This window comes from Schistocerca cancellata, chromosome 6 (assembly GCF_023864275.1).
Source record: "Schistocerca cancellata isolate TAMUIC-IGC-003103 chromosome 6, iqSchCanc2.1, whole genome shotgun sequence".
NCBI lineage: Eukaryota > Metazoa > Arthropoda > Insecta > Orthoptera > Acrididae > Schistocerca > Schistocerca cancellata.
The window spans coordinates 306,076,118-306,093,543 of record NC_064631.1 but is presented as its reverse complement, the minus strand read 5'-3'; the positions used below and the strand labels follow the sequence as shown (position 1 = coordinate 306,093,543).

At 39.7% G+C, this 17,426-nt stretch overlaps 1 protein-coding gene across 1 annotated transcript in view; it reads left to right on the top strand.

The window, feature by feature from the left end:
• The window catches only part of LOC126190731 (fumarylacetoacetase), a 71,827-nt gene that overhangs the window by 35,863 nt on the left and 18,538 nt on the right, over window positions 1-17,426 (top strand). The window contains exons 2-4 of the mRNA XM_049931218.1: window positions 4,182-4,292; window positions 7,366-7,487; window positions 17,254-17,394. Coding sequence (XP_049787175.1) covers window positions 4,182-4,292; window positions 7,366-7,487; window positions 17,254-17,394 — 374 coding nt within the window. The remainder of the gene's footprint in view (window positions 1-4,181; window positions 4,293-7,365; window positions 7,488-17,253; window positions 17,395-17,426) is intronic.

Sequence of the window (17,426 nt, the reverse complement as noted above, 5' to 3'; positions counted from 1 at the left end):
CTCGCACTTCCTCTTTACGACGTCGTGTCCCAGTCCCTTGGTGGACTGAGGCATGCAGCGACGCAATTCATGCACAGAGACGTGCTCTCCGCGTTTTTAAGTGGCATCCTACGATGGAAAACTGCACTCATTATAAACAGATTCTTGCAAAATACCGTTGCGTTCGTCAGAATAGCAAAAGAGCTGGTTAGATTTCATTCAGTAGTTCTTTTAACAGTTCCAACCCTCCCTCTGTCACGTGGGCCAACCTCCGACGGCTCTCTGGGACCAACATCCATTGCCCCATTTCAGGCCTGACAATAGCAGATGATGTCATCGTGGATCCTATTGCTACCTTGGGCCGCCATTTTGCAGACATTTCGAGCTCTTCCCACTATCACCCTGCCTTCCTCCATCGGAAACGAGCGGAGGACGCTCGGAAGATACCCTTCTCTTCTCCGAATTGTGAGTGCTACAATGCCACCTGCACTATGAGGGAGCTAGATCACGCTCACAGTTCATCCCAATCCCCCGCCCCAGGACAAGACGGCATTACCACATTCAGATGTTGCAGCATCTTTCTCTTCCGGGCAAGCACTTTTACATACAACCGCATTTGAGCAGAGAGCACATAGCACATTTCCAGGACGTTGGCGTGAAGCCACTGTCATACTCGTACCTAAGCCAGGTAAGGACAAAAACCTTCCTTCTAGCTACCGACCCATCTCTCATCAGCTGCATTTGCAAGGGAATGGAACATATTATTCATGCCCGGCCGGTATGGTGACTCGAGCCTCGCAGTTTAATGATGATTGCACAGTGTGGATTTCGAGTGCGGCATTCTGTAGTTTTTTTTTTTACTTTGTCCATCCATGTCATGAATGGTTTTCTGCCGAAATCCTAGTCTGTGGCCGTGTTTTACGATTTGGAGAAAGCCTACGACGCCTGCTGGAGAACTGGTATCCTCCATACTCTTTACACGTGGGGCTTCCGTGGTCGCCTGTCCAGTTTCCTTCAGGCATTTTTACAAGATCGAGTTTTCAAGGTGCGTGTGGGTTCTGCCTTGTCGGACACCTTTATCCAGGAAAACGGTGTGCCTCAGGGTTCCGTCCTGAGCGTCGTCCTCTTTGCTACCGCCACTAACCCTATAATGGCCTGTCTCCCACCAGGCATCTCCGGCCCCCTTTCTGTTGACGATTTTGCCATCTATTGCAGTTCTCCACGGACCTGTCTCACTGTGCGGCGCCTTCAGCGATGTCTTGATCGTCTTTACTCCTGGAGCATCGACAATGGCTTTCGCTTTTCCACTTCCAAACCAGTCTGTATGAATTTCTGGCGATGCAATTGGTTTCTCCCACCATCTTTACATATTGAACCTGTTGCTCTTCCGTTCATTGAAACTACGAAATTCCTGGGGTTCATGCTCGATAGGAAACACTCTTGTTCCTCCCATGTTTCTTACCTGGCAGCCTGCTGTATGCGGTTCCTCAATGTCCTATGTGTCCTCAATGGTACTTCCTGGGGTGCCAAATGAACCACCTTCCTCCGTTTGTACCAGCCCCTTGTGCGTTCGAACCTCGACTACAGGTGCCTTGTTTATGTGTCTGCATGTCCAACCCTCTTACGCCGTCTCAACATTACTCACCATCGTGGCATCCGTTTGGCCACTGGTTGAGAGTTGGTATGCTGAAGCTGCTGAAATACCACTGTCCCACCCTTTGTCTGCCATGTGTGGCCACCCATTCTATACCTCCTTCTTTGATGATTCCTTTGACTGCCAGCATGGGGCACATCCGTCTTCTCTGTTACCTCCAGGAGTCCACTTTCGGCACTTGCTACGGCAGCTTAACTTCACTCTACCTGCAACTTTCCCAGTGGGTGTGAACCCTTCACAGCCTTGGCTTCGTGACGTGGCCCCGTGTTAACCTTGGACTTCATTCACTTCCTAAAGTCGCTACTCCAGCCTCGCTCTATACCTTCAGTTTCATGACCTTCGCATGGAACTTCGCGATAGTACCTTTGTATACATTGATGTCTCTTGGACTGACAGTGGGGTTGGGTGTGCCTTCGACGTTGGCACCCTTGTCTTTCGATATCAGCTTCCAGCACACTGCTCCGTATTTACAGCTGAGCTCTTTGCCCTGTGTCAGGCCACAGAGCACATCTGGCAGTACGTGGCTGCTGACGCTGCTGCCAAGGCTGCAGTCCTTGTACCTCAGCCTGCTAGTTCCTATATTCCCTCTGATGATCTCTATGTTGCTGTCTGTCAGGAGATGGTGTCACTTTGGCATCACCAGTGGTCCTCCCTTCAAGGGAATAAGCTCTGGCTTTTTAAGCCTCTCCCAGTGGCTTGGCTGACGACGTCTCAGCCCTCCCACTGGGAGGAGGTCATTTTAACTAGGCTGCATAGTGGGCACTGCCTTTTTAGCCATCGTAATTTGATAAGTGGCGCTACCCCACTACTTTGTACACATTGTGCACAAGTTTTAACTGTCTGCCACTTCCTGACAGAATGCCCATTTTTTTAACTGTTTACGTTCCCTCTTGGGTTCGCCGTCTGAGTTATCGGCCGCTTTAGCAAATGACATGTGGGCTGTCGACGTGTGTTACTTTTATCCGCCAAAGCAATGTGGCAAAGGCCATTTAATTTTTAGTTTTGGAGCTCCATTTCTGTATGGTGTCTTTTTTTTTAGCCCTTTCTCCGTATGCCTGTTTTTAGCTGTCTTCTCTTATGTCAGTTGGGACTGACATATAGTAGTTTTTTAACTCCTCTCTGTCTTTGTGTTCTATAGTTTTGACTTGGGCACATATGACCCCAGTTCTTTTTTGCACCCTAAAGCAAAACAAAACCAAACCAAACTTAACATATCAACTAATACAGTATCCAAAAAAATCAGCGAATGGTTCGAGGCAAATAGATTATTATTGAATTTTGACAAAACTCAGTAGACACAGTTCAGTACGAGTACTTCTCATAGAACTCCACAAGCTTTAAAAACAATGTACCCAAAGAATGAAATACAAGAAATGTAGAAAGTGTTAAATTTTTGTGACTGCAGATAGAATACAACATTAACTGAAAAGCCTGGTGCTTAGAAGTAATGAACACCTAAGTTCAACTATGTTTGCACCATAATGTAACTAGATAGATGGAAAAAAGTCTACTGACCAAGCAACAGCAGGAGAACACACAGTTAAAAAAGTATATTATACTTATGCAAGCTTTCAGAGCCAGCGAGTCGTCCTTTTGGCAGAAGGGTTGAAGGAGAAGGAAGAGGGGCGAAGGAAAAGGACTGGAAAATTTTAGGAAAAGGGGTAGATTTTGGAAAAGTCACCCAGTATCACAGGTCAGGTGAGATTTACCAGACAGGATGAGAAGCCTCCCCTGACCCATGGTTTTGGGTAACTTGTCTGAAATCTATGTCTTTTCCTAAATCTCTCCAGTCATTTTCCTTCATGACTCTTCCTGCCCCTGCAGCCCTTCTACCGGAAAAAGGAGCCACTGGCTCCAAAAGCTTGAATAAGTATAAACGTCTCTTTTTGTGTGTGTTCTTCTGGCACTGCTTGGTGAGTAGACAGTTTTCTTTGTATACAGTTACGTTATATTATCAAAAATTGATTATTTTCGTTTTTATATGTTTGCACTATGCATGATAACTGCTATAGGTGATGTAAAAAATGAAGAAACTAGTTTATTTTGCATATTTCCATTTAATTCATTAATGGACTGTAGAGTCACTTTTTGGGGAAACCATCTTGCAGATACTGTATTTTCACACAACAGAAATATGTTATTAAAATTATATTTTGTGTTAATGCTACAACATCCTGCTAAGTTCATAACATTAGTACCAAAAATAATCTCTACAAAAAATTCACAGGGTTAACATTGATACAGAAATGAGTCAAGACACATGGGTACACATGTATTCAGTGACCTGTCAGAGTGTAGTAAATGTCATGTAGATACTGTGGTGGAGCTACAAACTGAAGTAAATAACTTTCTATTAGGCAGTTTCTTCTATTCCATTCAATAATACCTTCACATAAAATCTTAAATATAATATTTTTGGTTATTTCATAAATGTCACTGTAATACAAATAAAACACACTAAATATAAAACCAGTTTTATTCACTTTGTAAAATGTAACAAGGTGAAGTTGCCATGAATGACACATCTGATTACATCATGTCATTTCAGCCAAGTCATCGCATTGGAGTGGCTATTGGAGATCAGATACTGGATCTCAAGGCCGTACGCCATCTCTTCACAGGACCTCATCTGAAGGACAAGCAACATGTCTTTGAGGAGGTATGACTATTATAAGTTTATCAAACAATCCATTGTTTCTTACTGAAGCTAGTTTTCCTTTGTATAAATATGCAGTTCTTAAAACTTCAATTTTAAGGTGTTCATTACATAAAAGCTACCTGTACAAGCTTCTGATCTGAATGTAATGGAACATTGTGAATGATATTAGGAAAAATGACCCCCCCCACCCAAAAAAAAAAAAAAAAAATTCCCCAGCAGCTGTGCTCTTGCTGATAGTGGGAATATTTTCCACAACTCCATGAAAGAACTTTCACCAGCTACCCAAGCACGGTAACATTGTTCCCAAGTTACTTGCTGCATCTAACAATATCCATAATACTACAGAATCACTTGTTGGAGGATGCCAGGTTTAGCCACTATTTAAGAAACAGGATGTGTTTAGCTGCTGTTAAAGAAACAGGGTTCAATTACATCAGACTGTTCAAGTGATTTTTCACATCGTTTATATGGGGAGGAATTGCAATAGGCATTTTGTAGGGTTTGATCATCAATCCATTTGCTTTTCATGTTCTGTTCTAGTGAACTGCCTTCCGTCTGATCAAAGACCCAGAGTTAGTTCTCTTTGCCGATAGTTCAATTATTTTTGTTGAGCCAAATGGAGAAGCACTTTCACTCTGCACTCTGGATAGCTCAGTGGATAGAGTACTTGTGAACAAAAGGTAAAGGTCCCGGGTTTGTAGTACAGTTCAGCACAGAGTTTTAATCTGCCAGGAAGTTTCATACCTGCATGCACTCTCGTGCAGAGTGAAAATTCATTCTGGAAACAAGCTCACAGGCTGTGGCTATGCCGTTTCTCCACAATTTCCTTTTTTCCAAGAATTTTAGTCCTGCAAGGTATGTAGGAGAACTACTCTGAAGGTAGGAGTACAAATGAGAGGGTGGGTCATGAGTTGTGCTTGGATAGTGCAGCTGGTAGAGCACTTGCCTGTTAAAGACAAACGTTCCAGGTGTGTGTCTTGCTCCAGCACATAGTTTTAATGTGCCAGGAAGTTGCATTGATTATGAACTATCATTTACCAGTTGTCAACTACACTTGCTTACTCAGTCTAAATTTGATATTCACTGCATCTACAACAGTAAAATATTAGCTTTTATTCATTTAAATGTAATGGTTCCTTCCAATGATTTTCATCTGATGTTCAAATGAATGTAACATATTTGTTGATGTCCTTTTATCTTTTTGTATTCCAATATTGATATGAGGAAAATTCCATTAATTTGCTAAAATGCATTGATAGAGAAAAAAATTGCAACACCAAAAAATAACATAAGAGTATGAAATTTCGAGAATTGATTTGTCTTGGTAACATATTTAAGTGGTTGACATTTGCAAGATCACAGGCTAATGTAAGCATAAGATAAGCCATTGCAAATGTGAAATGCTGGTACAATAACAACTGATGTAACCGTAGGAGTGTTGAATGCAAACATACATGCATTATGTTGTACAGGTGCCAGATTTGCTTGTGGGATGGAGTTCCATGCCTGTTGCACTTGGTCGGTCAGTGCAGGGATGGCGAATGCCAGTTGTTGGTGATACTGAAGTTCTAATCCAATGATTTCCCATATGTGCTCAATTGGAGGCAGATCTGTTGATCAAGGAGCCCAAAGCAACATTTTGACGCTATGTGGAGGATTTTGGGTTGCAGCAGCAATATCTGGGCAACTGTTATCCTTCTGGAAAACACCCCCTGGAATGCTGTTCATAAATGGGAGCACAACAGATTAAATCACCAGATTGATATACAAATTTGCAGTCAGGGTGCGTGGGATAACCATGAGAGTGCTCCTGCTGTCATACGAAATTGAATCTTAGACTGTAACTCCAGGTGTGGCTTCAGTGTGTGTAGCATGCAGCCAGGTAGGTTGCAGGTCCTCAACTGGCCTCCTCCTAAGAAACACAAGGCCATCACTGGCACCGAGGCAGAGCCAGCTTTCATCAGAAAACACAACTAGCTTCCACCCTGCCCTCTTATGAACCTTCACTTGACACCACTGAAGAAAGAGATGGCGGTGGTTTTGGGGTTAGTGGTCAGTGGAACACACTCTACTGTGTGTCTGACTCAGAGCAGTCTGTGAAGTAACTGATTTGTAACAGTTCCTTGCATCACTGTCATGCCAACTGCTGCTCAAATTGTGATGCGGTACGATGTACCAGGCTATACACTGAACACGATGGTCTTCTCTCTCTCAGGAGTGGCATGTGGCCGTTTGGAGCCAAGTCTTCTAGCGACCGTATACTCTCGTGACCACCGTTGCCAGCGGTCTTGTACAGGTGACTACATTCCTGCCAAGTCTTTCTGCAGTATTGCAGAAGGAACATCACGATTCTCATAGCCCTATTACATGACCTCATTCAGACTCAGTGAGGTGTTGATAACGGTGTCTTTGTCACCTTAAAGGCATTCTTGACTAACAGCAACTCAGTATGTCCAATTTCAAAGGTAACTCATGACCATTATAGCTTGTATTTAAAGCAAACCTGATTTGCGTCCTCATAGTGACATTATTAGCATCAATCCAACTGGCATCAGATTTTGAGACATCATCTTTCAGCTATAGAAACTCGCCTACCAACTTTTGTTTGTCACTGAACTTATTCTTGGTATTGCGATTTTTTTCTCTATGTATATATACTGCAGCGGTGAGAGAAAAATTTGTACCAAGGCTGGGAATCAGACAGGTCTCCTGTGTACTAGGCAGGTGCATTCGCTACTAAGCCATCTTGGCACAGTAGTTTGCACAACTGCATACATTACCCTGGCGTGCCTCCATTGTCAGTCCAAATTCTTACTGCTGCCCCAATCTGCTTACGGTATATTCTATGAAACTACCTAAATTTGCAAATTCAGATTTCAGCTGATGGAGAAGTAGCTCCATTAACTAAAAAAAATGAATTGATGAATTCAGCTACTCATAATAATGTGATCTGTTTGCCACTTGAGGAAGGAATAATAATTCCTCTGAGAATTTGATTAAATGTAGCAACTGTAGATTTAATCATATTAGATATTTCCTTATTTGGGTAACTAATTAAATTTTTTTGTTCCAGCCTGTTCTCAACAGATTTATGGGACTGTCACCAGCAGCATGGAAAGAAGCACGTGATGCAATACAAACACTTTTATCCTCTGAAAATAGAGTTCTACAAGATGATGCTGAATTGAGGAATAGGTAACTAGCTGGTTTTAATATACTTCACGCCTTCTTGTGTTCATAACTAAATTTCAATAATTTTTATTTCTTACATATAACATCACTTTTTGCATGTTTCCCATGATTGAAGATTAATTTCATATATAACATCTTTTTACCTATGCAAGATCTGAAGAGGTTGGTTTCCAGTCCAGTTTGTCTTCTTGGCAGCTTCTTGTGGTTCTTTCCCAGACATTGGTTACTGATTACTTGGTTACATTTTCTACTGAAAAGAGAGAGAGAGAGAGAGAGAGAGAGAGAGAGAGAGAGACCACAATCTCACAGACAACTAAACGTTCACACTCATGGTAGCAGCGAGATATCCTCCTGATAGCAAACCCACCACATCTTTTCTAATCCTCCTAGCCAACTGCAACCTGACCCACAATTATTTCACTTTCAAGGCTCAAACCTATAAACAAATCCATGATACTGCCATGAGTACTTGTGTGGCACCTTCCTGTGCCAACTTATTTGTGAGCCTTTTTCTGTGTCAAAAAGTCTTTCATGCAGCCTCACAACCTGAAGACACCACATTTGCAGTGGAAGGCAGGAACTGTTGAAATATACTGATAAACTTACCGAGCCTTTATCACTCATAAACAGATCTTCTGTGACATCTCCCCCAACACCAGTAACACTCTTAAACAGCCACTGATCAGCACTCCTCTAATCACTCATTATCACCTTGACTTTGAAAAGCTCAATCAAGGCTTTTGGCTACCTCTCATCATACCCTGGGATGAGGGATATCCTACCCAAAATCCAACCCACATCACCCAAAGTAATGTTCAGTCACCCACCCAACCTACAGAATATTCTTGTCCATTCCTACTCCAATCCTTTCCCAGTTCTGCACCCCATGGGTCATCTTGTGGCTGATCCAGGTGCAAGACCTGTCCCATACACCCACCCACCACATCATATTGCAGCCCAGTCACAGGCATCTCCTACCCAGTAAAAGACAGGGTCATATGTGAAAGCAGCTGTGTTATATAGTTGCTACACTGCAATTAGTATACAGTATTGTATGTGGGCATGACAAGTAACCAACTGTCCACTTGCACGTACAGCCACTGCCAAATTGTGACAAACTTGACCACCCAGCTACGTACATCGTGCACGCCACAAACACTAATGTCTTCAACTGCTGCTTCACTACACAGGCCAGTTCCAGCAGAGGGTAATTGTGTCCCTGGCATATCCAGTGCTCTCACAATCTCCCTGTCCCAAGCCTCCACTAACTTGTTTCCCACTGCATCACATTATCTTTCCATTCTCTCTTCTGTCCACACCACTCCTCCCTAACCAGGTCATCTACTGCCTTGTTCCACCCCTCTTCCCCCTCCCCCAATGTGCCCCCCCCACTCACTCTCTCTCTCTCTCTCTCTCTCTCTCTCTCTCTCTCTCTCTCTCTCTCTCTCTCTGCCCCTTTTTCTCACCCCTCTCCCTTATTTTCTCCCCTACCTGTCTCCCTCTTCACTATCGCCATCCTGTCGATTCTTCCTCCACCTTTCCTTCTCTCCATCCCTTATTACTCTGTCGTCTGAACTCCTTCAATCTTGTTCAGCTGCTGAACCATCTGGCAAAAGATATGCCTTGCATTACCGTGCTACTCCATCCGTGCCTCATGCATGCGCATGTGCTCTTGGGTGTGGGCATGTGTACTTCTACTAGAAAAAAAGCAAGAGCACAAAAGCTAATGTTAACTATTTCCTATTATTTGTTTCTATGTGCCACACACCAGTCCCCTATAGGTAAGTGGTTGCATTCCCCTTATTTTATGTAATTTACTATCTAGGCATTTCCATTATTGTTATAGATTATAAATAAAACTATTTTTAATAGCTTTCATCATTCAGTAAAGAAAGATCTAACTTAAAGAATGGAAATTCCAGGTCAGGGATATTAACAATATAGGAAAAGAGAGATTGCTACTTACCGTAAATGAGACATGTTAAGTTGTAGAGAGGCACAATGTAAGTGTGTTTTAATTGTGCCTATCTGAAACTTAAAGTGTCTTCTTTATGGCAAGTAGCAGTCTGTCTTTTTCTACAAAGGTCTAACTCACCCATTTTTCACATCATAATGTTCATCTTGAAAGTGATCACTAACAAATGAATTAAATGAAGCAGAACCTTAGGACCAGTCAGTAATATGTCTAGATTAATGTATTCATAGCTCATGACAGAGCTCCATTCCGGCGTCTCCCAGGGAATTTTTTGTTTGAACTCACTGAAATGAATCACCAACAGAAATTTAAAATATTACACATGTATTAAATTGCAATATAAATATAAATTGCTGCTGCACCGGCACCAATGAATTTGATAATGGGTGACATAGGTGTCCATAATAGGGGGGAGGGGGTGGGGGGTTGGGGGGAAGGGTGGACAAGAGGACGCACAACCAAAAATCCTTTAGTACTCTATGTACAGTAAAACTGTTGCTTTGTTCTACAAAGAGTGAAAACAGGTTATGTGAGCTGTGCATGACAAGTGTTCACAGAAAGAAGTGAGTGTCAAACATGAGATTACTAACTGTACTCAACGACAAATTTGGGCAATAGCCTCACCTTCAAACAGGATCAGTTGGATATTAAATTTTATGTAGTTTCATGTCGAAGTGGTTCTTCATGGTTACTCTTTCCTTTATCAGCTTTTGTTAGGAAAACAATTAATTATGTTGTTATTTTGAACTGTAACTTCAGTGGCTTAGCTTGCCTTAGATGGGCCCAGTATCAAAATTTGTTGTGGGGCCCTTTTACCCGACTGTGGCGAAGATCAAATGGAGGGTAAAGATTTTTCTCCAAAGAAACAAAAACTGTCATTTTGAATGAAATAAATATGTATTGGTTAAGTGTATGTTACATAGGTAAGTAATTATTTACAATTAATGCTCCTAGGAGCCTAGTTACCCAAACAATTCAGATATATACTTTTTTCGCCATTTTTCAGCAAACTTACTTAATAGAACATCCATAGCTGAAAATGATTTTAGTTTCTCAAGATGTTCTGCCAGTATAGATGGCACTGACAAGTCTGAAAGCCGTTCTTGGCTCACAGAAGTCCTAAGATAGTTATAATTTTGAAAAACTTCTTTCAGCCATTGTTACAGGATGGGTCAAAAATAGGAAACATGCTGTTATTACCTCCAGAAAACTGGATGTAAGGCTACTGAATTTAATCAGTAATAAATCTATGAGTTTATTAATGGAATTGATTTTCTGAATTTTAGTTTTTAAGCACATTTTTCAAAAAAATTAATTGTTCATATACATCAAATGATATGTCTTTACTGTATTTAGCAGTCAATTTTCCTGCTTTCTTTTTTGTTATTTCATATGGAAATGATAACGGTTGTAACACTTAGAATATATTACTAAGCTCACATAGGTGTTGAAATCTTTGTTTAGTTTGAGAAATTAATATTTAGCAGTCAATATCAATATGTCTGCTTGTGTCTGTCATTGTGTACTCTTGCTGCTTATATATATATAATAGAGGGAAACATTCCACGTGGGAAAAATATATTTAAAAAGAAAGATGATGAGACTTACCAAACAAAAGCGCTGGCAGGTCGATAGACACACAAACAAACACAAACATACACACAAAATTCTAGCTTTCGCAACCAACGGTTGCCTCGTCAGGAAAGAGGGAAGGAGAAGGAAAGACAAAAGGATATGGGTTTTAAGGGAGAGGGTAAGGAGTCATTCCAATCCCGGGAGCGGAAAGACTTACCTTAGGGGGAAAAAAGGACAGGTATACACTCGCGCACACACACACATATCCATCCCCATATACACAGACACAAGCAGACACAAGCAGACATGTCAGTCATTTCAAAAAATAAATTTCATTATTTACACGCATAATACATTTACAATGACTTTATTGGTATTTAGATTTAGAATCAACAAAAGACCAGTAATGAGTATTTATTGTGTGTAGTTTTATATGATATCTTTTTTCCTTTTTGCTTCACAAAAATAGGCCATACTTCTAAGTATTTTTATTTAAAGTCATTATACAAGATAACACTAAATTCCTTTGCTGTCATACCACTGGTAGCTCGTGCAAAATTTTAACTATGTTTTACGAAGTGCTGGCTAATAGCCTTTCAACTTGCAAATGTAGTAATTGTAACTATATTGAATATATTAATTTTACATAAATAAATTGAACTGTTTTATTATATTTAAATTTTATAATAAATGTTTAACATGTGAGGAATAAAATAAAATGGAAAAAAATGGTAGCAATGAGATTTGAACCTGAGTTGACAAACTGACAGCCAATGTATCTAAGCAATGGGTTATTGTGTTATGTGATCCAGTACCAAAAACTCCCTCTTAATCTACTTTTAAATCTTTAGAGAGCATTATATCTTTTGCTATGGCTCACTCAGGCAAAATATTCCAGGTACTTGAAAGGGGTATCAAGTTGCTCCCACTCATGTAGTTCTATTTTGTCAATAGCTTCTGTCAGCAGAATCAACGGCCTTTTGGAAATCAACAAACATATTTTGAATCCAGTAATCTGTGTCAAATGATTGACTCCAAATTAAATATTTATCCAGAACATCTGCCCTTCCTAAAACCACTTCGATATTCGCCTGAATTACTCTCCAGCACTGTTTCTACTCTGTTTAGCATAATTTTGGAAAATATGTTAAATGCAATGGTTGCAAAGAATTTCCTCTGTAGTTGTTAACATGTTGTTTATTGCCTTTTTTGGTATGACATCCCCCAGGAGGACATCCAACAACTGTATCGATGCCAAGCTGAATAACTGCTTGCATAAGGGCCAGAGATGGACCAACACATTATTGATTTGTGCAGTTTGTAAAGCAGTTTCTTTTGAATAATCATCTATTTTTTTCTGAAATGGTAATAATTTCTTTGTCTGTACGTGTACATCACATCTACCAATTTCTGTCCCATTCAAATAATTTCTTTGTGGTGTGTTTCTTTTTGTCTTTGAATGTATTTTTAGAACTTCAAACAATATTTAAAATGAAATAAAAATTAAATCTCTTGACTGATTTTATTAAAAGCTAGAACTAAAATGTTTTGGAAATACACACATCAAAAAACGTTTTGAGTCACCCCAGTTCCCAGAACTCCTGAAGATAGACGTTGACTGTGGATATTGTATCACAGACACAGTCCCTTTGACTGTTCAGAGATGTTGCTAAACCCACCCAAAGATGTAAACAACCATGCATGAGCAGTGCCTATTAGACGGAGGGCCATGCCTAGATGGTCAATACTGCAGTTCGATCATGTCTGCATTCTTACTGTGTGCCAGGAAGGGCTCTCAACAACGGAAGTGTCCAGGCATCTCGGACTGAACCAAAGCGATGTTGTTCAGACATGGAGGAGATATAGAGAGACAGGAATTGTCAATAACATGCATCGCTCAGGCCGCCCAAGGGCTACTACTGCAGTTGGTGACTGCTACCTACGGATTATGGCTCGGAGTAGCCCTGACAGCAATGCCACCATCATCATGTTCTGGCTCAAACTGTGTGCAACAGGCTGCGTGATGTGAAACTTCACTTACAACGTCCATGGCGAGTTCCATCTTTGCAACCACAACACCATACACATGGGCCCAACAACATGCCGTATGGACCGCTCAGGATTGGCATCATGTTCTCTTCACCAATGAGTGTCGCAAATGCCTTCAACCAGACAATCGTCGGAAATGTGTTTGGAGGCAACCCGGACAAGCTGAATGCCTTAGACACACTGTCCAGTGAGTGCAGCAAAGAGGAGGTTCCCTGCTATTTTGGGGTGGCATTATTTGAGGCCGACATATGCTGCTGGTTGTTGTGGAAAGTGCCGTAACAGCTGTACGATACGTGAATGCCATCCTCCGAGCGATAGTGCAACCATCTCAGCAGCATATTCGCAAGGCATTCGTCTTCATGGACAACAATTCATGACCCCATCATGTACATCTTGTGAATGACTTTCTTCAGAATAACATCACACGACTAGAGTGGCCAGCATGTTCTCTGGGCATGAACCCTATTGAACATGCCTGGGATAGATTGAAAAGTGCTGTTTATGGATGACATGACTCACTCTGAGGGACCTACACCGAATCGCCGTTGAAGAATGGGACAATCTGGACCAACAGTGCCTTGATGAACTTGTGGATAGTATGCTGTAATGAATACAGGCATGCATCAATGCAAGAGGACGTGCTACTGGGTATGAGAGGTACCGGTGTGCACAGCAATCTGGACCACCATCTCTGAAGGTCTCGCTGTATGGCGGTACAACATGCAATGTGTGGTTTTCATGATCAATAAAAAGGGTGGAAATGATGTTTCTGTTGATCACTATTCCAATTTTCTGTACAGGTTCTGGAACTCTCGGAAACGAGGTGCAAAACTTTTTTGATGTATATATTAAAAATTGCACATGAAATATAGTTTGTTCCAGAAATGCTCAAAAATAATGTGAAAACATTTTATAAATTAAAAGAAAATCCTGTATTTGTAAGGCAATTAAATTTTATTTTGCTCTTAGATTCCTATTACAAAGCTGTATAAAAAACATGAACGCTGAAACTTTCTTGAACAATTTGACATATTCAATTTTATGAAAATAGGGTCACACATCATGTCATTATTTCACGAGAACACTGAGAATGATTGGACCATTGTTTTTATATGTGCTTGAATCTACAATTTAAAAAGAAACTAGCATGATTTTATTCTTTGAATACTTACTGAAGGCATGGTTTGCATTGAAATTTTCATATTTGGCTCCTCAGACGATTGTCCTTTTGATATACAGTTTGTTACGTGTTCATTTATAGGGAATATATGTCAAAAATTAGTGACTGTCTGCTAAGTATGGCATTTTGAATTTCCTTCCAGCTATAATAAACAATCTGCCTTTTTGTGAGCTGTGGTATAGTTAAGCCCACTACAACCAGTGCCAGGCATTTCTGATTGGAGAAATTAAGAGACAGCATGGGGAGATAAATATCTCTAACACAGCACAAGAAAAGACCTTCTGTTATAAATGAAGATAAAATGTACATTGCTGTTGCAAAACAGCCACCACAAGAAACATGTTATTTGTTTGTATTATTTCCCAGGTTTACTGTAGAATGAAGGTTATAAAAAAAGTCTCATATACACGTACATAATATATTTAAAATTACATGCAGTTTACAATCTACTTTTTTTTTTAAATTTGAAATAATTTTTTTTCCCAAAAAGTGTAAGTCGATATAACCTGATAATTAACAATTGTTCTGTCAGAGTTACTCTATGGATCTAATTGCTCCTGACCATATTGTTCTGACTTATGGGAGTACAGATACCCATTCAGTGCAGCTTGTGCCAATGCATTTTGCACTGGAACACTTGCTTTTGCCTTTCTGAATCTCCATCGGATAGGATGGAAATTTGAACTACGCCTTTCATTCCACCCACCCACCCATCCATCCATCCATCCATCATGTTCTGTACCTCATATTAGAAGACACAGTACAATAACAGAAAAACTTAAAGAATTATCTTCAGGAATGTAGGGATTCTTATGAATTGAGTGTTCCAGATTCTTGGGATAATGTATTAATGCAAACTAAACTGGTCAGTTCAGATCCTAGACCTGTGTACAAGACTGAATTCGGCAGCATTTCCTATTCATTTAATAGCATCTGTCTTTGATTTGGAGGCAATCAAATAGGCATACTTAGACTTTTTCCATTCACGACATATGGCACAATATTCTGGTGAAACCAGTCACAAGCAAATAAAGCCTTAATTGCACAGAAGATGGTCATGTGTGCTTTGCTGTACAAATTGTATGATCTACAGGACCAATAATAAATCAAATCAAATCAAATCAGTAGAGTTCACTCTAGATGCCTTTACAGAATTTTATTCAAACAGCTGGGGATCCTCACCATGCAATACTGATACATTGCTTCACTTATGTGCTTTGTCAACAAGAATCATACAATTTACAAAATAAGCAAGGCATATCATAATATATGGTACAGGAAGTAAACATGATCTTCACAAAGATATAAAAAAATTCAGCATGTATAAGGATGAATACATTACTCAAGCATAAAAGTATTAGATAAACTTCCAGTTAAAGTCTAATTAGTCATTGGGCAGATGACAAAATTTAGAAAGAACAGCTAAAATTTATCTTTTGGATAGCTGTTTATGCAATACTTTGTGAACTGTGTTTTATTTTAAGCATTACTATGTGCAGTTACCATCTAACACTTTGTATCGCTAATTGACAGAAAGCATTTTATGTGAATTTGTGTGCAAGCCTTAAAATTTGTTTGTGTGATGATTATTACTGCTATTATGATTTATTGTCTGAAAACTTGGACCTCGTTTATCATGTATCTGTTTACATATGATCTAGATTGTAAGCCTCATGACAATTTACATATGGTTATTACCATAATAATCTATCACATCTACATCCTAGCGCTGCACTTGCATCAAGGGTTCATGGAACTAAAAAATGAATAAATAGATAGATAAAAAATAAACCTTAAATGCCAATACATTTACTCTGTAATGCTATTTGTGGTTAATAACAGAAGAAAATTTAGGGAAAACACAGCAGTTCAGATTCATTATACTAGAAGTAGAAATAATATCAACATAGACTGTGTGTTCCTCTCTCGTGTTTGGAATGGCGTTCATGTTCTGCTGGAAGTGTCTATAACAGTTTACCATTAAATATCAGGCGGGAACTTGAAGGTCCCAAATACTTGAAAGTAAAGCAAAAGAGCAGGCCTGCCTCATTAACCATTCATTCTACAATTTATCAGAATAACTCAATCAAGAATGTAAATTCTGTGTAACACTAATATTTGTATTAGATAGATCCTGACTTTGCCAATGTAGAGGCAACTGATAACAGTGTGTGTAAAACTACAAAAATACTTTTGTTTGGAATATCAGATAAAAACGGTAGCTGAGGTGTAGTGGCTTTTTTCAAAATAGTTGTTTTTCTTCTAACATACATAGGCAAAGTGATCTAGAAGTAATTGCCATAACTATCAGTTTGAGTAGATTAGCACTAGTGATAATTGTATGTTAGTATACTTTTCAGAAGTAAACAGCAGTCATTGCTTCTGCCTGTTAATGTGTAACTTGACTTATTCAACATTCTCCTCTGTGATGAAATTTGCAGAACAGTCTGTGAATGAATGAGTGAATCAGTCAGTAAAGATATACATAAACAAAACAGAAGCAGCTTTTATAAGCCTGCATTAACAATAAGCTATTACTACAGTGAGATTACATAACCAAAATTTTAACAAAAAGAATTACCAGGTAAGCTGGTGGTACTTTGGATGGTGGAGGGGGGAGGGTGGGGAAGGGAGGGTGGGGGAGGGAGGGAGGGAGGGAGGGGGGGGAGAGAGAGAGAGAGAGAGACCTGCTGTTTATTCAGTTATATTATCTAGCTACTATTTACCTTCTATTGCTGGCACACTATTTAAGTACCCACACTGATATTTATCAAAAAGTAATAATTACCTACACATGTAACAATAGAGATTGGTTTGCAAATAATATAATGATCAAATTCATTTATGAATATCTCAGATTTTTACATATGCACATGTTTGCATGCAAAAATTCACACCCAATTCCAAAAAAAGTCCCTCAGCATTGATTAATGTATTTGCTTTAATAACATATTTATTTACTCTTAGCGAACTGTTAAATCTTTTTACAGAGCATTGGTGCCACAGTCAGATGCTGAAATGCATCTTCCAGCAATTATTGGAGATTATACTGATTTTTATTCATCGATAAATCATGCCACAAATGTGGGCATAATGTTCCGTGGGCGAGAGAATGCATTACTACCAAACTGGTGAGAATAAACTTTTTTTTTTTTTTTTTTTT